We start from the raw sequence: 26,870 nt of genomic DNA, 5'->3' as shown, positions 1-26,870 counted from the left end.
CTGGGTCCCCTCTTTAAAAAAAAAACAAAAAACTTTATTTTTTTCTAACTCAAATTAAGCCAGCATTACTTGGAATTGAATAAAAGAGAATACATACAGTATAATTGATAATAGATGGAAACAATATCAACAAATAATGAGAAAAAAACTATAAAGATGGCTAAAAAATATGATGTTTTCAATCATATCCCTAATTTGTTCTCAATATCACTTACATTGCAGCGACATGGAATTAAGGCTAATAAGATGATATTTGTGAATTTTATTCTAATTTAACTGAAAATACTCATAGAGTAATATTTTGAAAAATTTGGACCTACACATGGGAAGTGATTTGTGTATTTGTAAAGAAACGGTAGAAGTTAAACAAGACTATTCAAAGCAAAATGGAGATTCATCTGGAGATTCTCTCCAGAAATTTGTAAAAGTAGAATGCAGGGGAAAGCAGGCATCTAGGAACCGGAGAAATCATTGTAGAATTTCTTTACCTCTGTAAAAATTTAAATGGAGGAAATACGGTCTCCTGACATATTTCTTTAAACCACCAAAATCTAAACATACTTTTTTCCCCCAAATGCAAACAAAAGTGAGGTAACCTGCTTTGTGCTTTTCAAATGTTTCACAAGCAAGCCCCTGTTATACTTTTCTCTCAAGGCTGTTCATATTTTCAAAGGTTTTTATTACTTGTTCAACAAGCGTTTAGTTAGATTTCTCATTTTAGGGTCAGATTTGTAACTACTAATCTGAACTTCTGTTAAAAAGAAATTTTAAAAAATAAGAGAAAAAACCAAGAGTATTACCCTAAATTAACTTATAACCAGCTAAAGCTTATATTACTTGATCATGGGTCAATAAGGACTTTTGGCAAATATTAGAAAGAATTAACGGACTTCAATAATATATGTTGAGGCTCAAGAGTGCTTGAAAAATGGCAAAAAAAAATAGTGCAAGTATTTCTAAACTGTGTGTGCTTTATGTGAACCTTTCTGGAAAAATATAGCAAGTCTTCTTCAAAATTATATGCTAACCCCAAAGGAACACAGAGAGCATTATGCATTTTGCCTCTTTGAATATGGAAAAACCACCTTGATCCTTATAGGCCCACTTCCTCTCTTTCATTAAGCACTAGGTAATAAATCATGGATTCACCAAATCTCAGTGGTGAGAGGGCTTTAGAGGTAAGCCAGTTCCCCTCTTCCCACGCACAAGTCTGTAACAGGCTATGACCAAGTAGTAATGAGCTAAGGCTCTATGTGTAAAGTGCTCAGAACAGCCCCTGGTACACAGTAAGCGCCTAATAAATGCCATTTCTTCTTAGTAGTAATAGGCACTGGACATCTCAAAGGACATAAAGCTAATACGTCCCAAGAAAATCAGCCCATTTCATCTTTTCCTGTAACTTGCAGTGTTTAAGGACTCTCATTGGTCTAAGGACTTAAAAACATACAATGTATGAAGAATTTAGCTATCAGGACAAAAACTTTTTTGGCAAAAACTTTTTTGCAAAAACTTAAAAACTTTGAACAATATCTCAATCAATTTAACACACAATAGATTTTTTCATTTTTAGCAAAATACATTTGTCATCTTAAAAGTTTTCATTAGATTATAGGATGATCGATTTATACATATATTTTACATTTACAAATGCCTTTAGTATTACCCTATCTTTTCTCATTTTTTAAGGTAGGTGAGAACATTATAAGAATTTCAGACCTTGTCTTCCAAAGTAACATCAAAATCTATTCAAGTCTTATTGGCAGTGTAGGTGAAAGCCACTAGCTCCAGTTACAACTCCAGCAGATCACCTTTGTCCCAAAAAGTTAATGCAACTTTCAAAGGACTCTAATGGTCCAAGGAATGAGAAGTTCACCACGGAATCTCACGGCACACTGGTACGAATTAGCCCAGTTACGTCTCTTGCTGCCATTGCTAATGGTTCTGTGAATTATAGTCCTCATCCAATATCGCAAACAGATCACATATTCATTTGAAAATTTTTGTTGGCTACCATATTGTTTTAAGATGGCTGCCTGGCTCACAGTTTAAATTTTGAATGAATAAGATGCAGACCAATTTTGATTGAAATCAGTCACCATATCTTCAGGCAAAGAGAAAGGTAACGATTTTTTAAAAGGCAAGATAAAATGCTAATTGATTAAGCTAAAACATAAATCTGATTGTGTTAATCCATAGTAAATACAGAGTATATTTTTTTTCCCAAATAATTTGGGATCTGATCATACAACTAATTGTAATGTCTAATGTGAACTTTTTAATAAGTGAACTTCAGTAAAAGTCAGCTTTATGGATGAAATCATTTAAAGTTGTTTGGGTCCCATTTCACTACCAACAGCTTCCTATTTTGAGAAGACAAGTGGTTAAGTGCAGGCAGAGCTAACCAACTACAAACACTGTTCAGTGTACGTAATTCCACACATCGAAACACAAAACACTTTTGAACCCATTTTTAAAGTTAACCCTCCCAGCTGACCAGATGAGACCAGGGAAAATGTATGTTTTTTAAATGTCTCATAGAAACTTGGATGGACAAATCACTAATATAAGCACTGAGGGTAAAAAAAAGTAGAATGTGTGTTGGGTCATTTTTCCTGATGCTAAGAAGATCTATTTCTTTTTGTAAATGAAAATAGAAAGGGAATTGTAAATAATAGATCATTTTAATAATAAATAATCCATCACTTATTTTTATCCTTGTAAAGCATAACTGGTGTTAATGTTAATATTTGGATACTCAAAGCACAAAATTTATTCTTGAAAAAAATCCGAGATGGCTAAAATGTAACAGCCTCATTAAGGAAAGAAATCAGCACATACTAAATACCTTGCCAAATGATTTTTTAAATTTTTTTCACTTTTTTTTTCTTTTTGAGGAAGATTAGCCTGAGCTAACTGCTGCCAATCCTCCTCTTTTTGCTGAGGAATACTGGCCCTGAGCTAACATCTGTGCCCATCTTCCTCTACGTTATATGTGGGATGCCTACCACAGCATGGCTTGCCAAGCGGTGCCATGTCCGCACCTGGGATCCAAACCAGCGAACCCCGGGCCGCCGAAGTGGAGGGCGCAAACTTAACTGCTAAGTCACCGGACCAGCCCCCAAATGATTTTTGATTTCATAAAAAATTGAGACTTTCTAGACATCAAAATAAATTACCATAAATTATTGCATCCCTAAAAGGAATTACGGTTTATACATGATTTAAGTAAAAACAAGAACTAGTGAATGAATGGTCATCCATTTCAATATTTGTATGGCCCAACAGCGATTATCTCTTGCATCCTCTCACATTCTGCACACCATATTTCAAAATGAAAATATTAATGAAATAAAATCAGAGAAGTAAAGAAACTCTTCTTTTTTCCGTTCCCTTATAAAAAGAAAGGACAATTGTTAGAGGACACAGGAAGTTTGTTTGTTTTTAATACCACCTGGAAGAAGACACACGCTTTGCTGTTTTTTAAGGTGTGCTCTTGATAAACACACAACGTGTATGTATATTGCTATACTGCTTAATAAGGCACTCATGTTCTCATTTGATCCTTACAACAATTCTAGATACCCAGGACTAAAATATTATCCCCGTTTTAGAGATGAAGACCCTGGCTCAGAAATGATCAGAGATTTGCCCACTCAGACAGCAGCTGAGTCAGAACTCCCACACAAGCCTTCAGCAGCCTGCCACTTCCATCCTCCCTCCTGTACTCTCAGAGGAATCCACCGACTCAGACTGATAAAAACACAAGTTCCGTTACCGCTTTATTGATGTGAGATGGGAGTACAGATTCATAGCATTACGTGAATCAAAATTTCAAAAAATAAGAGAATTTTAGGGGCCAGCCCCATGGCCTAGTGGTTAAGTTTGGTGTGCTCTGCTTTGGAGACCCAGATTCGGTTCCCGGGCACAGACCTACACCACTTGGTGGTGGTCATGCTGTGACAGCAACCCACATACAAAACAGAGGAAGATTGTCACAGATGTTAGCTCAGGGTGAATCTTCCTCAAGCAAAAAGAGGAAGATTGGCAAGGGATGTTAGCTCAGGGCCAATCTTCCTCAGCAAAAGAAAATAATAATAATAAGAGAATGTTACTCTGACTTACATTGTTTCAATTTGGGAGACTTTTCAAAGAAATTTTAAGAATTCCTTTGAAATATAAATATTAATTGACCTAGTTTCACCTAGTAGAGCACTTTGGAAAAATTTCTCCAATGAATAAGATTCCCAAAAAGCACATGACATTTTTGGTATACGATTGTTAGCTTATTTTGTCCATCTATTTTCCTATGTTTATATACATAGGTAAAATTAATCTATATTGTCATTCTCTCTTATAATCCTATTTTCATAAAGGACATATGTAAAAATTAACCTGACTCTCTGCTCTCTGTTCAAATTATCAGAAATTTTCCACTAATAGAGGTCCAGTTAATGAGGCTTCACAGCGGTAGTGTTTGTTTTCAGCATCCCTCTACCTTCACGAAACCTGGCAGAGCAAGAAAAGCTCTGAGCCCGATTCCAGTCTCTTTCCAAAGGTGCTTGGTTCCCTGGAGCCACGTGGAGTGAAGGACGCCAAACTAGCACATGTGAAGATTTCTCTCTGTTGACCAAACCTCCACTCCAGGCAATTGCACATATTCATTCATTCATTCAACCAAAATGTATTTCGCGTCTACAATGTGCACAACAGAGAGGGCTGAGTGTCAGAGGGAGGGTGGTTATTCCCCTCATGCTCTGTCCTCAAATAGCTTGCAGTCTAGAAAGCAAGCAGACCTGTAAATACGTGTGGACAACACAAGACAGAATAAAATACATGCTGATTAGCAGTTCAAAGCACTTAGTGTATGAAGAAGAAAGAGTACTGTTTGGGGGAGCAGAGAAAGATAAATAAATTGACATCTGAATGTACTCAGTGTGTAAAAGGGAGAGAAACACCCAAGGACTGATTCAACATGAAATGCAATAGGAAAAATGAATTATATTAATTATACTTATATAATTAAATATATTCATAGAGTTATATTATCTATAATAAATAATATGTGTTTATATAATTATATTACCAAGCTTCACTTCTTCTCCTCAAAAAATACTGAGGAAAGATCATTTTAATGCAAAAATTGGCCAATAGGGTCACTGTATTAGTTATTTACTGCTGTGTAACAAATTACCCCAAAACTTAGCATCTTAAAATAACACATTTATTATCTCGAAGGTTTTTTTTTGTTTTTTTTATTTTAAAGATTGGCACCTGAGCTAACAACTTGCCAATCTTTTCTTTTTTTTTGCTTTTTTCTCCCCAAATCCCCCCCAAGTAGATAGTTGCATACTTTTAGTTGTGGGTCCTTCTAGTTGTGGCATGTGGGATGCTGCCTCAACAGGGCCTGATGAGCGGTGCCATGTCTGCGCCCAGGATTCGAACAGGCGAAACCCTGGGCTGCCAAAGCAGAGTGCACAAACTTAACCGCTCGGCCATGGGGCCGGCCCTCCTATATCTCACAGTTTTTCAGGGTCCTAAATCTGGTAACAGTTTAGCTAGGTGGTATCACTCAAGGGCTCTCACGGGGAGGAGCATCAGGCGTCTGCTGGAGCTGCACCATCTGAAGGCTGGACTGGGGCTGGAGGCTCCACTTCCAGGAAGGCTCCCTCACAGGGAGGGAGAAGAAGTCTTCAGCTCCTGACCACATGGGCCTCTCCACCAGGTCACCTGGGTGTCCTCACTACACGGCAGCTGGCTTCCCCCACAGTAGGTGATTCAGGAGAGAGCAAGGAGAAAGCCACAGCAGCTTTTAGGCCCTAGTACCCATGGTGGCACACCATCACTAATGCTCTTTTTTCTGCTTCGTAGAAGTGAGTCACTTGTACGAGGGGAGGGGTTCACCTCCAAGAGGCTCCATCTCGTAAAGGGAAGAGTATCAAAGAAGTGATGGACACATTCAAAACTCACCACAAATACATTCTGGATTGGGATATGAAGCGTAGAAGTGCTTCTTTACTGATGGTCCAGGTAGCTTTTAAAATTAATCATAGGAGCATTTGTATTTGTTATTACATAAAAATAAATTATCCATGTGCAGAAATGTGGGCATCAAGGAAGCTTTATCACAATATTAGTGCCAACATAAAGACACACTGTGGGCTCTAGAAATAATAATAGTCATTGACTGAGGGATGAAGAAGGGTGTAAAACTAAAAGATCAGGAGACCTGAGAAATGAGTCATGTCATATTGGGGTTCAAAGGCAATTCTGGAACTGCGGAATTGGATCCTCAAACTGAGCACCTGGTGGGTTCACAAAGATGCTTGGCTTCCAAGATGGGCCCTAGTGCCCAGCCCTTGGCAACCACGACACGTATTTACTTTGTGATGCAGAAACTTTATCAACTTTGATTATCCAATACAGTATGAACACTAATAGAATTGTGCTATGTTAGAACTAGAAGAGATCTTCTCCTCAATTTTTCAATTTACAAATCAAGAAAAGGTGGCCCAGAGGGAGGAAATAAGTCAAATCTAAGAAGACAGAGCTAGGATGTGAGGAACAAAATGAGAAACCTCAACAGGGGACGGACAGCAACCGCAGACCCAGCTGCAAGTGCCAACAAGAGAACAAAGCTGGGAGCCTCGGTTTACCCACATGCATTCACAGCATCCAGTGGCTCTTTTCCATATTGTCTGTAGCAACTGTCATGCCACAATGAGGAAAATATGCCAGAGAGGTCTACTAGCCTGCAAAGCCTAAAATATTTACTATCTGGTCCTTTACAGGAAAAGTTTATAATATTATCGCCACATTGAAATGGCTTTCTTATTCTAGCTCACGCTTCTGGTGATTACCATCATCCGTAAAAGAGTTGTACACCAGGAAGGTGTGTTTTGCTTTTAAGTAATGAATCTTTGCTTCCTAATTCCAAAAAAACACCAAGTCTCAAAGTCCGTGCGTCTTACTCAGAAAGAGAGATGCACACGCCATCATTGTTAACTGCTCACATACGCCCGGTTCTGACCCCTACAGGTATTTGAGCTCTCAGACCCCCCACACATTAAGCGTGCCAGAGGAGAGGCAGGCCAGAGGCAGTGCATCTAAATGGTTAGAGCCCCTTTCTTTTCTTTCTAGCATCAGCCACAAGCAATTTTCATCCTTGTCACACTCCATTTGTTCGATGCATATGGACCAAGTGAGCTATACCAGGACACAAGCTGTCGGCCAGCTCAGATAAACAAACATTTACTGAGAGCACATAAAGGGCTTGACACTGTGTTTGGCCCTGGAAATATAAACAAGTCACTGTCCTGGCTCGGGAGCAATTTTCCTGTCTAGGTTTTATGCTTTACCTAAAATACCCAACTGCTAATACAACCTGGTGCCCAATTTGAACTTTGTCAGCCAGGCTCCTCCAAACCCTCAGATCATATTCCAACTTGGGGGTCTTTCAGTGTGTCCCAACCAGCCTTCCCTGTTCAAAGGAAAAATTCTGTCTAATTTCTTCCAGCATGGTCTGACATCCCGAGTCATAATTTCATCTTAACCCTGTGAATGTGCGTCCTTTACAACTAAATTAAGAGACAGCACCTCATCCTCCCCCTGAAATTCATTTTAATTAAGTAATAACTAGCATTTTTTAAGCACTCACTCTATGCGTGCCCGGCACGTTCGAGATAATATCAGTAACAACAGCAAACACTAAGATAGCAGTTACTGTAGGTCAGGCACCAGCTAAGTACTTTCACAGATAGAACCTCATTCAATCTTCACACCAACCCTGTGATGTACATTCTTACCCTCAACCCCCTTTACAGACGAGGAAAATGGCCCACGGGAGGCACACAGACATGCCCGGCATCACGCAGCTAGAGAGTGTCACAGCTCAAATCTGAACCCAAGGAGTCGGGCTCCAGAAACTGTGCTCTTATTGACTAGATGTCCTTCATATGTTAATTGGAACCATTCAATCTTGCAAGGAAGGTATTATTATCCCCACTTGCCAAATAAGGAAGAACTGAGGCTGAGAAAGGTTAAAAAAACAGCCCGGGGGCTGGCCCTGTGGGCTAGTGGTTAAGTTCAGTGTGCTCCATTTGGACGCCCCGGATTCAGTTCCTGGGCTCGGACCTACACCGCTCGTTGGCAGCCGTGCAGTGGCGGTGACCCACATACTAAATAGAGGAAGACTGGCACAGATGTTAGCTCAGGGTGAACCTTCTTCAGCAAAAAACAAACAAACAAACAAAAACAGCCCAAGTGCAGAACAAAGATTCAAGCATATATGTTTGATTCAAAACATCCTGCCCTTTCCACAAAAATGCCCCACTGGGCTTGGCACTAGTGACTCTATAAACTGCTATCCAGTTTACAAAGTGCTTTGGCATACCATATCTTATTTCTTCATCATAGAGCCCCAGCAATGTAGATCTTATTATCTCTATTTATGAAAACAAAATTGAGGCTCAAAAGTTGAAATATCTTTCCCAAGTCTCCATAGTTAGTAAGCTGTGACTCAAAACCAAGTTTTTCTGATTCTGAATCAGGGTTTTCTTCACTGTGCTCAACTGCCTTCCCATTTTCAAGTTAGCATCTATTTGCTATGCACCCATCACAACCAGTTTAGTGTCAGCTCTAGGGTTTACTCTCTGGTACTGAAATGCAAAGCACCGTTGCTGTCAGATCAAGGGAGAGAAGAAAAACCAGTATATTAGGGATGCAGCTTATAACTGAAAATTGTAATAACGACCATAAGTCACCAGGAAAGAATTACGTATATTTACTATTAGAAATTTCCATCAAAATGATTAGAATGTAAATGATAGCACATCAATAACGGCCTCTGTGCACCATTTTGAAACCATCTAACCGTTCCTGAAGGGTCTTAGTGGCACCTATTCGGTGGTCTGCCCAGCCCCTTCTCTGGGAACTGCCATGTTTCCCCTGCAGCTCCCTGCTCCATCAGCCACAGAATCAGGACCCATGCAGGACCAACTGGAGTCTTTCTCTCCACACGTGGATGGCCCAGTAATGTGTAAAGCATGGTCAGCAGCCAGTGCAGTGCCAGGGAAGCAGAAAAAGCCAGTCTATAAACAAAGAGAAGACTGAAGAAAATGTGGAGAGACAAACAGAAAGAAAATTGCCTGAATTCCCTGGATACTGTTTTTTCTTAAGACTTACTTGCCTTCTGTTCACTTAAGCCAACTCTTAGTGAGTTCCACTATTTGCAACCAAATTAACTAAAGTTATTCAAGGTGTGGAGATGGGGGTGGGAGGGCTAGGCAAATAGATAAGGTTTTAGATCCCACATTCTTATTAGGCTTTGTTCTCGGTTGAACTGTATCCCCCTAAAAAGACAGATTGAAGTCTTAATCCCTTGTCTTGGCGAATGTGATATTATTTGGAAATAGGGTCTTTGTATATGTTATCAAGTTAAGATGAGGGCATTAGGTTACACCCTAATCCAGTATGACCAGTGTCCCTATAAGAAGAGGAGAAGAGACAGACATAAGAGGGAAGAATGCTGTGTGACAGCAGAGGCAGAGACAGGAGGGCTGCCACTGCAAGCCAAGGCACGCCCACGACTGTCAGCAGATCTCCAGCAGCAAAGAAGCAAGAAGGCTTCCCCCACAGGTTTCTGAGGGAGCCCTGCCCACACCTTGGACTTCTAGCCTCCAGAACTGCGAGACAATAAATTCCTGCTGTTTTAAGCCCCGCAGTTTATGGTGCTTCGTTATAGGAGCCTGATGAAACTAACACAGGCTTCCAAGGAGATGTTCCTGCTTTAAAAAAGGAAACTGAAAACCACTGAATTCTATATTTTGAAATTTAAGTTATCTAAAACTTTGCTTATATAAAATATTTCATTCACGGTGAAGCTCAGTAAATGAAACCCTGATTTAATTTATCATTTTCCAGTTAATTTGACTTACATATATGTATTATAGTCGTATAACTACTTATAGTCACTTCTGCCAAACAGTATCTTCTCTCTGTTAATAAAATACCTATTTAATTTTTCCATTTTGGTAAAAAGTCATCTTTTTTATTGCAGTAACATTGGTTTATAACATTATATAAATTTCAGGTGTACATCATAATATATTTCAAATTCTGTGTAGATTACATCATGTTCACCCCCAAAAAATTAATTACAATCCATCCCCACACTCGTGTGCCTGATCACCCCTTCCACCTTCCTCCCTCCCCGCTTCTCCCGTGGTAACCACTCATCCAATCTCTGTTGCTTGTGCTTGTTTGTCATTGTTTTTATCTTCTACTTATGAGTGAGATCATATGGTATTTGACTTTCTTCCTCTGACTTATTTCACTTAGCATAATACCCTCAAGGTCCATCCATGTTGTCACAAATGGCCGGATTTCATCATTTCTTATGGCTGAGTAGTATTCCATTGTGTATAGATACCACATCTTTATCCATTCGTCCCTTGATGGGCACCTAGGTTGCTTCCAAGTCTGGGCTATTGTGAATAATGCTGCAATGCACATAGGGGCGCATGTATATGCATTCGTGTTTTCAAGTTCTTTGGATAAATACTCAGCAGCTGAATAGCTGGATGGTATGGTAGTTCTATTCTTAATTTTCTGAGGAAACTCCACACTGTTTTCCATAGTGGCTGCACCAGTTTGCACTCCCACGAGCAGTGTATGAGAGTACTCTTCTCTCCACATCCTCTCCAACACTTATTGTTTCCTGTCTTGTTAATTCTAGCCATTTTGATGGAAGTAAGGTGATACCTCATTGTAGTTTCGATTTGCATTTCCCTGATAGTTAATGATGTTGAACATCTTATCGTATGCCTGTTGGCCATCTGTATATCTTCTTTGGAGAAATCTCAGTTCAGATCTTTTGTCCATTTTTTAATTGGGTTGTTACTTTTTTTGTTGTTGAGATGTATGAGTTCTTTGTATATTTTGGATATTAACCCCTTATCTGATATATAGTTTGCAATATCTTCTCTCAGTCGTTAGGTTGTCTGTTTTGTTAATGATTTCCTTTGCTGTGCAGAAGCTCTTTACTTTGATGTGGTCCCATTTGTTTATTTCTTCTATTGTTTCCCCTGCTCGGTCAGACATGGTATTTGAAAAAATGCTGCCAAGACCAATCTCAAAGAGCGTACTGCCTGTGTTAGTTTCATGGTTTCAGATCTTACATTCGTCTTTAATCCATTTTGAGTTTATTTTTGTGCATGGTGTAAGATAATGGTCTACTTTCATTCTTTTGCATGTGGCTGTCCGGTTTTCCCAACACCATTTATTGAAGAGACTCTCCTTTCTCCATTGTATGTTCTTGGATCCTTTGTCGAAGATTAACTGTCCATAGACATGTGGTTTTACTTCTGTGCCTTCAATTCTGTTCCATTAATTTGTGTAATCAAGAAGCTTTTATTTTTAATACCATCTATTTGATAAGAAAACTAAAGGTCCTATTCCCATCAGGAATACGCTAGCATTAAGTATTAAGGCTTATCTAGTATTAAGGCTTGCTAAGAAGAGGCACAATCCAGAAGAGGCCATTAGCAGGTGTAATTCTGTGAGATGTGAGTGGAGGAAATTAATAATTACAAAACAATAAAGCTGAAAAGGACATTAGGTTCACCAGATTTTACCCTCCTCATTTTACATATGTAGAACCGAGGTTCCCAGAGAAGTACTTAGAATATATTTAACATTTTTTAAAAAGAATATGTACTATGGAATACTATTCATCAATAAAAATGAATAAACTGCTGATACATGTAACGACAACGATGAATCTCACAAACATAACGCTAAATGAAAGGCGGCAGAAACGAAAGAGAACACATCGTGTGAGCATTCAATGTATATGAACTTTTGGAACAGGCGGAACTGATCAAAGGTGAAAACCACTGGAACAGACATTGTCTCTGAGGTCAGGGGTCAGGTATCGGGGAAGGAGTGAGTAAGAAGGGACACAGGAGAACTTTCTGGGGAGACGGAAATGTTCTAATTTGCGATGGGTATCACCATTTGTCAAAACTGTACAGTTAAGACTTGCGCCTTTCAAAGTATGTGAATTTTATCTAGAAAAAAGGAACTGAAAAAATAGTAGACTCTCAGTGGTGGCGTGGAGAGTGGGTGACAGTAAGAGGAACAGGGAATGCCAGAATGGTGATAACGTGGAAGCAGTTACGTGGGGGTTCAACGTGCTTTTGTGTTTACTCTGAAAATGGCTGACTTTTTCTAAGAAAACTTTGGAAAGATGAATGTGACGAGCAAGGGAATGTTTAATTCACGTGTGGAAGCTCAAGCACTTCTGGTCCTGCTCCAGGTCTCCCTTCACTCCTTTATTTTCCTGAGTTATCTAACGTTTTCAGCTAAGTTCTGGGTCCCCTTCCCATGTTGAACTTGCTTCCCCATCTTCCTAAGGAAAAGGTGAAAGCTGAGAGCCAAAGGACGAGAGCCTCCAGGACGCCACCCAAGGCCTCTGCACAGGGGCCTCTGCAAGACCCAGCCATTCGTGGTTGAGCAGCCAAATTGCCAGGAAACAGTTTCACAGTGTTTGCCCTTGAGAAATATCCCTCCCTCGTTTTATACCTCTGAGACGGCCAAATATCGTCCGAGAACAAAGCCGCTTGACTCTTCACATAGCAAAAAAACCTCAAAATGATATGTAATGAGATTGCCCACTAAACACATCTTTTGGTTATGATGGGCAAAAAAATAAGATAAATAATCATTATAGCCTTGACCCATTTTTTTCATTTCAGTCTCAAATCTTGTCAATTTCTTAAATCTTAAATTAGAATTTGCACAATGTGAAATACCAAACAAAAAATTATCAGCAACGTTTATCTGCAGATACTGTTAAATTTGTAAGTGATTCTTCAACACATCAACTCGCATCAAGCTGACGAGCAAAGTTACATAACAGGGGGCAGGAAGCAGTACGTTATTAGTGGGTTTATTTTTCATTTATTTTATAAGCACTACAATAGTATCTTTAATATAATAATAAAATCGAATATCCCAGGCCCATAATAGGAGTTTGAAAGAACAAACAAACAAATTAAATGGGCTAAGGGTGCTTTTCCTCTTAAGGGTAAAAGCTACACCATACGGAATGATCTGGAAGTGCTCTATGTGAATTACCTCACAAGATGACTTAGGAGATCCATCAAATACACTCGGTAATTGCCTACAGTGTGACTGCAAAAGTACCTTGATAGCACTGGACCCTTTGTTATTAAAATCCTTATCCATTAGCAGTTACTGCTTATTGCATAACACCAATAGGTCTTGTAAAACACACATTTACAGGAACCACAACAGCATTACTAAAGATCACACTCTGGGTTTGTAATAATTCCATTGTGAACAAAGCTGAGCCATGAAACCGCAGGTCTAGAGGCATCGTATCTGATCAGAGAACTGAAAAAGCAGTCACATAAGCCACCCCAAGTATCGCTACGGAAAATTTCCAAGGAAACAACTTCAATTTACTGCAATATGCTTTTTTTAAAATTAATATCCATTGACTTATTCAAGTCCTAAATAACTCAAGTTATTTATAAGATTACCTCTAACTGAGAAAATTCATTATGCACCAAAAGAAGCTTTCTTTCTTCCTCATAGTAACCTGAGGAAAATTTCTGAATCCTTTCTCCCCTGCTCACAAGATAAACAAACTAAAACCTAAAAGATGTAAGGTTTTCCTTAATCTAAAGTCCATTCAAGAGTTCATCAAACTGTGAAAATGCCACACGAAACCCACACTTTAAAGATATACACACACATACATAGATATCTATTCATAAAATGAATACATATAAAACAATCCAAAACTTTGACATGAATTTCAAGTTTTATGAGATGAATATATGTTTTCTCAGAGGCAAAGGAAAATGTAAGCCTTAAAATTATGTTATGCATATTGGTATAATCAAGAAATACTAAAGGTTGGCTTTTTCCTCTAGAACTTTGCTTCTGATAACTGATACCTCTAAGAAAGATAAATCAGGATAGGCCGATGAAATCGTGTACTACTTAATTCATAACTTTTAAAATCATTAAAAATTGGTACAGAGCTTTTGAGGAATTTCCAGACACTCAGGTTACAACAAAAATAGTAATTACGATTTTAAAAGTAATAACTCTTTCCTTAGGACTGACATTCTGTTTACTTACAGACTGTCCATTTATCCCCCGGGGGTCTTCCATTGAAGACTTCTTCTTCTGAATTATATATGGGCTATTAACTACACACTTCTTCAAAGGGTTCCAGCACCCCTGCGCCTGTGAGGAATAGAGCATCAAGCAGCCGTATTAATTGTGTGGCATGAAATTAAGAGCTGATCTTTACATCTGCAGCTTTCCATTTGCAAGTATGTATACACAAGTCAAGAATGCTTACCTTCACTGAATGAAATCTTTAAAATAAATACTATGGGCTCACTGTTTATCACAATTTACATGAGCCAAATGTGGCCCAACTACAGCTCAGTGTGTCTGCTGTCAGCAGCTACAGCCCAAAAAAAAAGAGAATGGCAAGGCCAGCTAGAGAGCTTTCTACACACATTATGTTTGAGCCAACAGTCCAAGAGCTTTTTTTCTTTTCTTTTTTTTCTTTTTGAATTCAGTTTCTCAATGCTATCTATCAACGTCAATTGTACCACAAGGCAAAGAGGAAATACTAACAAAGGAATATGATTGTAGTCTGAGTAAAGAGAAAAGAGAAAAATCTAGAGTTGCGCGTTCTGCCCTCAGGGCAAGGATATTATTCTACTATTTCTTAGCAAGTTTCCATTAGGTCACAGTTTCATGGTTGATCAATTCTGAACCTTCTGAGACTCAACGCCTTCAAGATGAATGGGGTTTGGGGATGCTTCGAGACATGGACCATAAATGTAGTATTTTGAAATATATTCTACATTTAGCTATCTTCAAAAATATAGAGAGACACATCTAGTTGCCCATTCTCATTTCCTAACTTTCAGTATTAATTTTCATGCTCATGCTCAGATAAGGAACCCAAAAGGGACTCTCAGGTTTTCTTCCATGGGCTTCGAAACTAAGACATCATTCTCCATGCCTCACATCAACTCCATCGCAGATATTGAAATATAGATGTAATTTTAAGAAAAAAAATAGACACAATCTTAATATCACCTAAGACAACCTGTAGTAGTTTAACTTCAGCATCGCTTTTTGTAAAAGTACTTGAACTTCTGCATGTTAGCACGGTAGGCAAAGCACCGCAGTGGCAGCCAACCTGAATTCAGGTTCTGACTCTGCCGCGTGCTAGTTGAATGCCCTCAGACAAATAATTTAGACTCTGTGAGCCTCGGTTTCATTCTCTGCAAAAGGGGAAATTTCAACTGGATGATATCTTACAGGTTTATATTTTATATTTAAATTTAATGAACGTTGCACTTAATACTCATAATTTTCAAGTAAAACATTCCAAGCTTGGATCATTTGGGATGTAATTTTGCAATGCTGGAGTAATTCCCATTTATGTTTGTTTCACTTACAATTATCAATGCTAGAAAAAATATGCCTTATCCACTGTCAACACAAAGGTGACGCTTCTTGAACATAAGACACAAATAACTAGACCCCTAAAATTTAGAGAATCCTTTTTAAAGCACAGTGTTTTTGCAATTTTAACATGAAACAATTTCACGGTTTCATAACTTATAATTTATTTATGAGTAAATAAAAATCATACAGATGTATTTATGGTCTGTCAAACCAAGAAAACACAATGTAGCACGCTATCTCGAATGGCACAAAATTTCAGAACTGAATCTTAAAGGTGACCAGCATTGCTTTTAGAGGATTCCTTGCATAATCAAGAAAGAGATATTACAGAAACTAGATTTTTTTCATTGCTTGAGTTACTCTCTTGAGGCCCGTTAACTTTTCCTGCCGATAAGGCAGCATTTTAAAATAATGATAATAATCCTGCCTCACATTGGTAAAACTCTTGACAGTTTACAAAGTGCTTTCACATAAATTTCCCACAGTGCACCTATACGCAGCAAGACAAAGTTCAGCCTCATTCCTCACAGAAGGGAGCAGGCCCAAGACAAAGCCCCCTCTGATTTCCCCTAGATTCCCATCCTCTCCATACCTGTCCTGAGAACATGTTTCAATCAAAACCTGTATATTTGATATTCCAGGATTATTTCCCATGTGTTTCTTTTCCATATTTCCATATTGAACTTACTGAACAGTTTAAGGTATTAAGAATGGTCAAGTTACATGAGCATGAAAGGTATTTCATTTGTAATTTTATTTCTTCTGAAGATGAAACTGTTCTGTACTAAATACTATGTTTGTTATTGTTTCCCGGGCTCAAAAGAAAAGATGGAGATTATCGAGAAGTCAAAAGAGTCAGCATTCATCTACTTCAGGTAGATGTCTCCACTAAGAAAGACTACCACTCAAAAATCAAAAACTCACAGAGAGCCACGGACTTTATTTACAAATCCTCCACTGCTTGCTAAATCAGCATAGTTGTTTCCAGATTTCTACATGTCAATCCAAACCATGAAATATATGCCATGACTGGGTCTACTGATATTTAGGAGCCTGGCTCTGGTAAACCCTTAATTCCTTTGCTGGACTTGATCTTTCATGGTTTATAAATAAGCCTGCCCCCATTATAGCACTTATCCAATGGGACTGTAATTATTTCTCTACCTGTCTACCCCACTAGACTCTAGCTCCATGAGGGCTAGGACCATGCCTTTACTCTCCTGTTCTGGTCACATATGGCATTCATTAAATATCTTGAATGAATGAATGAATGTGTGTTATTGAGACATGACAATTTTTTAACACACGTAAACTCTGAGCCAGAATTAGGGGGTCAGTTAAGTGGTGGTGTTATCATTCAACCAGCTTACAAAGTAGCCATCAAATTTCTGGTCCTGAACATTCGTTTCAAGGACGCTAAGAAACAGCTCAAGCCACAACAGGTTACTTGTTTCATATCTACCTACCTACCTACCTAGTACGTACATAGGGAGTGGCTCTTCATAAAACTGTATAGACCTACACATAAATACATATAGAGTACTTAGAGGTGAACTTCTCAGCGACTTTGTTTAAACCAGAGTGGTTCCTAGAACAGAAGAAGTGGAAGAATGTCCAAGGAGGCTAGTCAAACTACAGAACGGTGAGAGCAGATGCACATGGAGGAGGGACCAGTGGGATGAGATTTGTTTTAGATTTGTGGAGTGCTAGATGCAGGTGCCTTGGTATCAGAGATCTCCCTACAAGACAGGGCACCATGAGTCTGGTGGCAGTTACCCATTCATTCATGCATCCCCAACACTCGCCTTGCCAAAGCAGATAATTGGGTCAATAACTCACTTGTGCATTTACCCCAAAGGCCAAATCCTTTCTTTACCCACTCCTGTGACAACTATTCTGGTACCCTCCAGAAGAAGAATGCCTCTTGAAGTTGTGCACAATGGAAGGCAACCCTTCTATTAGCCGCTGAAGTGTAAGGTTCCCTAAGAGAGAGACAAGGGACTGAGAGACGTCCTGGGGCTCTGCTGGCCAAGCTCTACATTTCAGAATCAGTCATCCACTCTGAGCATAGAGGAAAAGGCTGGAAGGCTCTTCTTGAAATGTATTTCACCAACTCTTTAAGTAGGAAGAAAAGATCAATTGAACAAAATAGTGAGAAAAAGCTGCACAGCTAGGCACACATTTACAAATAGCCTGACTTCATAATTGCTAGCCATGTGAGGCCACCTGAGAAGATGCTCTCCCAGGGCACACACTGATAAGCAGCCCCCTTCCAAGGCCACCGCAGCCCACATGAGACAGGGTAGGGGCACCCACATCTCTGGGTGGTGTCACTCCAGACTTGCATTCACAGCCCCAGGCCAGATGCTAGTTTAGGTATCTGGTGGTGAGTGGAACTGGGGAAGTGGCAACAGGGACAGTGGGAGGCCTCTCAGGCAAGGAAGAAACAAGGAGTACTGGCCTGTCTGGTCTTTTCAACACCTGAGGGAACTACGCCCTTTTCGGTCCCAATCCCCTGGACTGTTGACGAAACACTCAGGGGTTTATAAATAAAGCGAGCTTTATGAGGTGGACTCACTCAACACAGGATTCATGGAAACTTTAGGAACTTCCTTTATATTTGCCACTCTTGGGGGAGTGGAGTGGGAAGGAGCTGAAATTAGCGTATACATACTAGCAAATGAACTATGGCAAATAAAAGTTCGATTGATACACTGATAAAACCGACTCCACAGAAAACATCAAATTGGGATTACAATCTGACAAATCTCACAATCACATAAAATTTCCTTTGGGAGCCCAGAGGCATTATGAAATTGGGCTGCTGGTGATGACATCATAATTAAATCTATACAGTTCAGCGATGCTTATTTGGAAGTGATATTTTATGCCCTATTGCAACCAACAAGCCTATTAATTTCTACAATACAGAATAGTTCTAAATACAGAGACTTTAATGCGTGTGAGACAAACATCTATTCTGTGCATTCCTGCTACAATTCAAACTCTCCCTGGGATGCCAATTTTTCTCCCCAATTCTACAAAGAGCCTTTGTCACTTAAAAAAAAAAAAAGGTACTCCTTAGCTTTGAACATAAAGTTTTCTAGGTTCAGTAAAATCCACATGCATTCCACACAACCCCTTCTATTCTTTTCTACCCATCAGCTAATGCCAAGCAGTTGATAAAATAAGAGCACCTCACCTCACACGTGAACATTATGTGGCTTTTTCTTTAGTTCCACTCATCACAAACACCCTGGCTATTCTCAGAATAAAAGACCGGCAGAAGTTGAAATAAGTACGTAAGTTACAGAGGCTTGAAGTAGACAGAGAAAGGGTCTAGTCAGGCAGGCCCTTGGGACAGACTTTCTAGATTGAAGAAAACTAAGGTAGGGGTGGAGGTGGGGACTAATATGATTGGGAAGAAAAATCATATTTTTTAAAATTTTATACATCCTATATATTTTAATTTTTCCTGGTGGTTTTGAAAAATGGGTTCTATTTTAGATGGCACATGAATCATCTCTAATGAACCAGAGACCTATCAGACACTGGTAATAACTCGCGGCTCCTTGGATGAAAGAATATTTTCATTACAACACACCATCACTTTAATCTTTGCCTTCTCACCAAGTGTTGAGTTTTCGAGCATTCCTGAGAAGCAGAAGGAAACTAGTGGTTGAACATTGCCTTAGAGAAAAGAAAAGGGCTATTCTAAAGTATGGCCCCAGAAGACTACAACTACAGATTGAATAAACATATCACATCAAGGGGTCTTTAAGAAAATTTACAAACAGAAGCCTGCAGTGAAATGAACCATTGGGTAAATGACCTCCAGAGACCTCCTCGACTCACTGTGCCATGGTTCCAGAAGCCACAAGATGCCACATCTCCCTGCCACCTCCTCTTTGCTTTCCTCACCTACCTAAGGAATTTGCTTATATCAAGGAAAACAGAGATGGGGCATACTCAGGTGAGTCAGATCAGAAACCAGATGCTTATTGATCTTTCAAACTGTTGAGGAACACATCCCAACCGCTGAAGTCATTAAGGAAAAACAAGTGCGGTTCCATGTTGGTGAAAGGCTTCTACAGCTGGAGATGTAGTTTCTATAGAAATAAACGTCTACACCAATTTGCTTTTATAACTTTTCCACTGATTTACTGGTGTTGCTGTTTTAAAGTTTTAAGTATGAAGCCTGTCTATTCTTTATAGAAATTCTAAAGAAATAGGACCACATTTCTGCTTCCACCATATTTGACTTCCTTCTAACTTCGGATGAAGAACGGACGGCTAGGGGACAATCAAAGAGCTGACACTGGGGCCGGCCCAGTGGCCGAGTGGTTAAGTTCGCGCACTCTGCTTCAGCAGCCCAGGGTTTCGCCAGTTTGAATCCTGGGCACCAACATGGCACTGCTCATCAAGCCATGCTAAGGCGGCGTCCCACATGCCACAACTAGAAGGACCCACAACTAAAATACACAACTATGTACCAGGGGGCTTTGGGGAGAAAGAAAAAATAAAATCTTTAAAAAATAAAAGAGCTGACACATTAGGAAAATTATGCCAGGTGTTTTATTCGGTAACCAAGGCTGAATTCAAACTGTTTTCAAAAGCATTAAACCTACACATTATTTTGACGTAGCACTTACTACATTAACAATATTAAGAAAATGCTAAAGAAACACACCCAGAATCCCATCAACCCAACTCGTCTGTATGTATGCATAATTTTACATAGCTATAATCATAGAGAATCTTCGTGCTCGTATTTTTCTAGTTTCTCTCAACATTATTGGATAAGTATTTTACAGTCTGTACACTTATCATTTTTAATACCCATGTAATATTCCATCAGGGAGATATTCCTATAAAGTGGCGCATCTGGGGTTTTTTCACTCTTTCACTATAGCAAAGAACACGTCAACATTTTCAGTCATCAATTTTTTTCCTTCTTTTTCATTATTTCTTTCAGGATAGATTCCAAACAGTGTAATTAGAGGCTCAAGAGGTATAATAGTTGAAAATAGTAATTCTTATAAAGTGAGGTCAAATTCACCTATTCAATGATTTCTCTTACATAGATCACTGGCCCTAGTGAAGGATGACACATGGAAGTCGTATTTTAAAAATATTCAAATGAAGTTACTACAAAGGAACCTGTAATCTTGACAGCATTCGTGAATCTCCCTGTATCAGAGGTTACCAAATTTTTGTGTTCATAGCAAACTTTTGAATACTAAAAACAATGGCTGGACATCAGAAAGTCTTAACTAAATCAGTGATGGGGACTATCTCTGTGCTGATAAAAGTATGCATGGTTATCACACACTGGCTTTTTCTTCCGCTCAGTATTGCTCTTTGAATGGAATCTGCCTCCATGGACTCAAGACGAAAAGTCAAACCTTACTCCAGTAAACATGGGATCTTTTATCACCATCCTGATCACTTTCTCCTCTTCCCTTGAGCAAACTGAACGGCCATGCCACAAGATGCAGTCGGCTGAGTCTGACAGCCATTGTCATAAAATAATTTCTACTTAAGGATAGAAAAAAGTAAACGTTGCCCATTGATTATGAGTGGCGGCTCCCCCATGAGGGGACAGCGGTGTGCTTCAGCACAGTGCTTCAGAACAACAGGCCCATAAATCTTATATGTAATGAGGAAACGCAGGCATCCCAGAGAAAATAATCTAAAACATAATCACACATGATAAATTTACCTAAACTCCCATCAGGCTGGTGTATTAACTCTGCTGCATCTACTGAATTGAGGGCCTTGCCAGCCCTCCATGGATGTTGCTTGTGGACAACGTATCATAGAAATAGTTTCTCAGCCTACTGAGACTATAATTTCAGTTTTAAAATAGCTTAAACTCTAGAACAACCGGTAGCAAACTAAACTGGTTCCATTCAGTGGTGATGTTCGCTGTTGTCTAAATAAACATAACTAAGTGACGAATTTTCTTACTTTATTCAAAAGGAAAAGAGGAGATACGAAATATCAACCCCTTACTTTTACACAGAAAGATCTACCATCAAATACCTCTTAAGATGTTAAAAATACACCACAAAAACTCATCCATACAGGGGCTAGCCCAGTGGTGCAGTGGTTAAGTTTGCACATTCTGCTTTGGCAGCCTGGGTTCGCCGGTTCGGATCCCGGGTGTGGACCTACGCAGCGCTTGTCAAGCCATGCAGTGGCAGGCGTCCCACATATAAAGTAGAGGAAGACGAGCACAGACGTTAGCTCAGGGCCAGTCTTCCTCAGCAAATGAAGAAGACTGGTGGCAGATGTTAGTCAGGGCTAATCTTCCTCAAAAAAAAAAAAACTCATCCATAGGGATAGAAAGCAGGACAGTGGTTGCCTAGAGTCACAGGGGTGAAGGGTGGTTGATGGACTGTAGGGGGCACATGGGAACTTTGGGGGTGTTAGAAGTGTTCTATATCTTGATGGCAGTGGGAACATGGCTATACACAATTATCAAAACTCATTGAGCTATATGTTTAAAAAGTGGATTTTTTTTAAAACGTGCCGCAATTCACATTTCCTATCAGTTGTCAACCTCTTTTTTTCCAGTACCATGGAGGAAGAAACAAACGGTTTTGATAATGACAGCCTTCTTTGTTGGGAAGAAGAGTTCTTTACCCTCCAAATCAAACATGATGTTGGTGCTGATCTTCGTCTAAATGTTCATCCACCAACACACCTCGCCAACGTCAGTGACGTTTATTCCTACTTGAGTAAATTCCAGGAGTTCAACAACCAATAAGGTTCATTTTTAGGTATAAAAGTGAAGAAGGGGCTTAAAAACCTATCTTTGTTTAAGAGGTGAGCGTTAGAAAGTATATAATGTTCTTTGATACTAAGGTTCAGTTGGTATGTCAATAATTTTTATGATCCTGAAGGTTTTAATTTTTAAGGACTTAAATCTGAATGGTGAACAGTAATCTGGTTTTCGGTAACATTCTCCGTCAAAGTCACCAAGCACCTGGTCTACGCTTAGGCCACAATAAGTTCAGCTGCCAAGAATAAAACAAGTTTTATTTCTAAAAATAAGATGAAAACATATTTATTTCTCAGCCTCCTATGCCATTTCTGCTAAAAAGCAACTTTAACCATGGATATCAGCACAGACTTCAATGTCCAGCTCATTAGGGAACATATTTAGGACGGGGGACCCAAGCTCATCATTAGACGTTAGAATGAATACATATGACAGGTGCAGTTCAGGAGGAACTAGAGGATATGTGCTCTGCTCCACCTGCTCTGCTCCAGCACCACTCCCTGACCCTTGACAACCACGACTAAAGTTTCTCCAAGCAGCTTCCTCGTTTCCCGGATGCCGACTGCTACTTTGACTTGCTTCTTGACCAGCGTAAGGACTGCTTGATGGAATAAGACTGCAGGACTGCACTCTCCGAGGCCAAAACCCCAAAAATAGAGACAGTCATGAGACAGCATGAAGCTGTCGGAGAAGCAGCACTGACTGAGGGTTTCTCTGAATTTCACTCTCTCCTTAAAATCAAAGGACAATTTACATTAGAGCAAAATTAGAAACATTTCAGAAATCTGTCTCCCATCAATTCCATGAGAAAACAGTTAACAGGTGACAGAATGTGACAGATATATACACGGTATGAGATATTGTGATGGGGCCACAGAAGGAGGTTGTGGAATCCAGATTTCCATGTAGGGCAGGAATCACCCAGAACATCCCTGACAGAGAGCTTCTGCATGAACACTTTTGGGGACAGAAATTCACCAATTCGCAAGGCACTTGGTTTGCAGCTGGCAAGTTTACTGTTTAGGAGGTTTTCCCTTTTAGTGAGCTGAAATAGATCCATCAAAGCCATCTTCTCTAGGGTCAACTTTTCTTCTGCAGCAACACAAACATATTTCAATATCCTCCTAACAGTCCTTGAAACATTGAAGACTACGATGATATCCCCTAAGGGCTCTCCTTTCTAGGCCGAGAACGTCTTTTTAAAAATGGGTTACTTAACTTCCTGATCCCCCTTCACAGGACATGTCTGTCAGTCAGTGGCCTCTGGATCCAAACACCACTGGCACTTACTGAGTTTAGGGACACTCAAACTCTTCTACAAATGACCTGTTTTCAAGCCATAATCCCTCTGTCCTATACTTGAAGAACTGAGTCATCTCTGTGAAATTCTCATTTTGTCAGTTTCTGCCTGTCAGTCAAGCTCACTCAGATTGTCTTTGACTCATGATTCTGTAAGCCAATGACTGAGATATCCATTCCAGCTTTCTGTAATATGCCAACCTAAAAACCATTACGTTAGCTATCTTCTTTCAAGTCACTGATAGAAATGGTAAAGGGGAGAAAGCCAAAAACAGAGCTACTCCTGATGAGTCCAAGGATAGAGACACAGATTACTGAAGACTTAGGGTAGGAAGGTAGGGATTGCAGTCCATAACTCTGGCACTTATCAACTCTGCAAGCTTGGAAAAATTAATTAACCTCTCTGAGCCTGTTTCTTCATCTATACAATGACATTAATATCCTCTAATAGGATAGAGATGATTGAAAATGCATCCTACACATAATACATGTTCAGTAAATGCATTTTGAACAGATGATAAGCATTTTGTAAAGGATGAAAGGTCATAAAACTATAATGCAATATGCTTAATTGTCTCTAGTTTTTACATCCAAAAATCATGATGTTAAGTCAATTGCTTAAGGACAACTATACTTTTCGAAGGGGCATTTCAGGTTACTAAGATAATTAGTAAAACAATATTGTTATTATAGTGCTCCCTTTCTTTAATCACCTTTTGTGAATATTTTTTACTTTCTTATAGGCTAAATAATACCACTAATAGGTTATTTTTTTAAGGTATGCTTTTTGGTGAGGAAGATTGGCCCTGGCCTGACATCTGTTGCCAATCTTCCTCTTTATTTTATTTTATTTTTCTCCCCAAAGCCCCAGTGGATAGTTGTATATCCTAGTTGTCGGTCATTCTAGTTCTACGTAGGATGCTGCCTCAGTGTGGCTTGATGAGCAGTGTGTAGGTCCATGCCCAGGATCCAAACCAGTGAACCCCGGGCCTCTGACATGAAGCTTGTGAACTTAACCACCTGGCCGTTGGGCCGGCCCCCAATGGATTTTTTTCATAGTTCTTATTTTGTAACTTATCTTAATTAGCACATTGCCCTGCCTGCTCTCCAAGGCCTTCACCTGTTCCAAATCATGAAACGTGTTTGACTGCGCTCTCTCCTGAGAAGGGAACAAGTCTGATTTAGCCTGATTTGGTCTGACATCCACTCCCTTTCCAATCTGTCCCCAGCTACAATCGCTGCATCCCAGGTGTCTCCTGCTCACCTGCAGCTCCACCAGATGACCTGCGGATGCCCCTGGTGCCAACAACTCTCTGCCTAGAAGACACACCTTCCACCCAGACTCCCACAGCGCCTTCGTGGCTCATCCAGGCCTCTCCTCCAGGAAGCCCTGCACCCCTGTGTTTTTCCCCATCAGAGCACTAGTCACGCTAGGTCACAAGAGTCCACCAGACTGCTCCTTCAGAGCAGAAGCCATTTGTATTCATGGAACAAGAAGCTTGGTACAAGGTATGTTTCCCCGTGTTGGCTGAATGAACAGCTCAGAGCTAGAGACACCAGACACCTAGGGCATTAGGGCTCTGAACACAACGGAAGAACGCCTTCCCTGATCCGCACGGACATCCGGCTTCTACACCAGTCCTGCACTTCTCATCATGGCCGGGGTCCTCTGTACTGAGAGGATTCACTTGCTACTGACTCTTTTGAATATATCATCAACTCATATTGCTTGACTGGTTTGAGTTCTTCTCCCACTCGAATTTTTTCGAGAAGCTTTGAGCCTTCTGAAATGACTTACCTAGCTAGGGTTAGTCAGTCTGGCTACTGGAACGAAAATGTTGTGTGGGTTTTTTTTTTTTTTTTTTTTTAAAGATTGGCACCTGGGCTAACAACTGTTGCCAATCTTTTTTTTTAAAGATTGGCACCTGAGCTAACAACTGTTGCCAATCTTTTTTTTTTTTTTTCCTGCTTTACCTCCCCAAACCCCCCTGTACATAGTTGTATATCTTAGTTGCAGGTCCTTCTAGTTGTGGGATGTGGGATGCTGCCTCAACGTGGCCTGACAAGCGGTGCCATGTCCGCGCCCAGGATCCGAACCCCGAGCCCCTGCAGCTGAGAGCGCGAACTTCACCACTCCGCCATGGAGCCGGCCCCTGGGTGGGCCTTAATTAACATAAATGAAACAATGAAAACTGTTTAGACGGTATGCATTATTCCCACCTTCCCCCCACCCCCCAACCTCACCAAAAGTAAAGCAGAGATCCTGTTTGTTTTTCCTTGCTTTCCTAATTATTCACAGAAATAGTAATGCCTCGCCATTGTTGACCCCTCCAATTCATCTGCTACTTCTTTTAACTGGCCTCTTTGATTTGGCCCAACCCACCGACATTAGCCAAAGGAACTCTTGGGACTAGAAAGGGCTAAATATAAATACCTGCTTGCCCAAACTGCTCCCCAAATGTTTCCCATTACTGGAGCTTCGAGCGCAAGCACACGTCCAAGACAGCAATCACAACATCAAATAAGGCCAAGATGACCCCCGCCCGTCCGGCCCCCGACGTCCCAATCAGTCACCACCTCCCTGAAGGAAAACAAACCGGCCCCAGGCGCATCCCTCCACGTGCAGCGCGCCACTGCGGCCAGGCGAAGGCCGACGCCGCGTCTCCCCGCCTGTCGCCCCGACGCGCGGCCCCACTATTGCGCGCGCCCTCCAGGTGGCTCCGCGTCCCCGGGGGCGGGGGCCGCGCCGGGAGGCGGCCTCGGCGGCGGCGGGCTGGGGCGCTCGGTCGCTCACTCGCTCGCTCGGGGTCGGGGCCCCGCGGCGGCTGCGCCCCCTCCGCCGCGCCCCGGGTGCCGATCCGCCGCCTTCCTTCCCGGGGAGCGGGGGTGAGGGGAGGGGCCGGCGCTCCTGGCCGCTGCCTCGGAGCCCAAGGGTCCTATTTCGTTTCCCCACCGTCTCCTCGTCCCCGCAGCCCGACCAGAGGCCCGAGCGGCCCGGTCAGGGACGAGAGCGCGGCCGCCGCGGGCGAGGGTGGGAGAGCGCGCGCGAGGGCAGGGTGGCCGGCGACAGGGTCCCGGCGGCCGGACTTACTCGGGTCACAACTTCGGCGACGCTGGGCGGAGGAACCGGTTCTTCCAAGACCAACCCGAAATGGGTAACGGAGAGGCCAGGGCAGCGCTAAGAGGGGTTCTGGCTCGGTGTTTAGGGCCAAACTGCTCTGGCTTCCAGAAATTCGAGCCAGGGGTGGCTTTTTTCTTT

At 40.9% G+C, this 26,870-nt stretch overlaps 1 protein-coding gene across 12 annotated transcripts in view; it reads right to left on the bottom strand.

The window, feature by feature from the left end:
* Positions 1-26,372, bottom strand: part of EYA1 (EYA transcriptional coactivator and phosphatase 1) — a 321,217-nt gene extending 294,845 nt beyond the window's left edge. For 4 of the 12 annotated variants that reach the window (XM_070221417.1, XM_070221419.1, XM_070221418.1 and 1 more), the window contains exons 1-2: positions 26,046-26,266; positions 14,170-14,277 (exon numbers count right to left, since the gene is read on the bottom strand). In XM_070221417.1, the coding sequence (XP_070077518.1) occupies positions 14,170-14,202 (33 nt within the window). In that variant the 5' untranslated portion in view covers positions 14,203-14,277; positions 26,046-26,266. Of the gene's footprint in view, positions 1-14,169; positions 14,278-26,045 lie in introns of those variants that run through there. The other 8 variants (XM_070221423.1, XM_070221430.1, XM_023648469.2 and 5 more) reach the window with 5 other exon arrangements.
* Positions 26,373-26,870: the final 498 nt, after the last annotated feature.

This window comes from Equus caballus, chromosome 9 (genome assembly GCF_041296265.1).
Source record: "Equus caballus isolate H_3958 breed thoroughbred chromosome 9, TB-T2T, whole genome shotgun sequence".
Lineage (NCBI taxonomy): Eukaryota > Metazoa > Chordata > Mammalia > Perissodactyla > Equidae > Equus > Equus caballus.
This window is presented reverse-complemented; position numbering and strand designations above follow the sequence as displayed.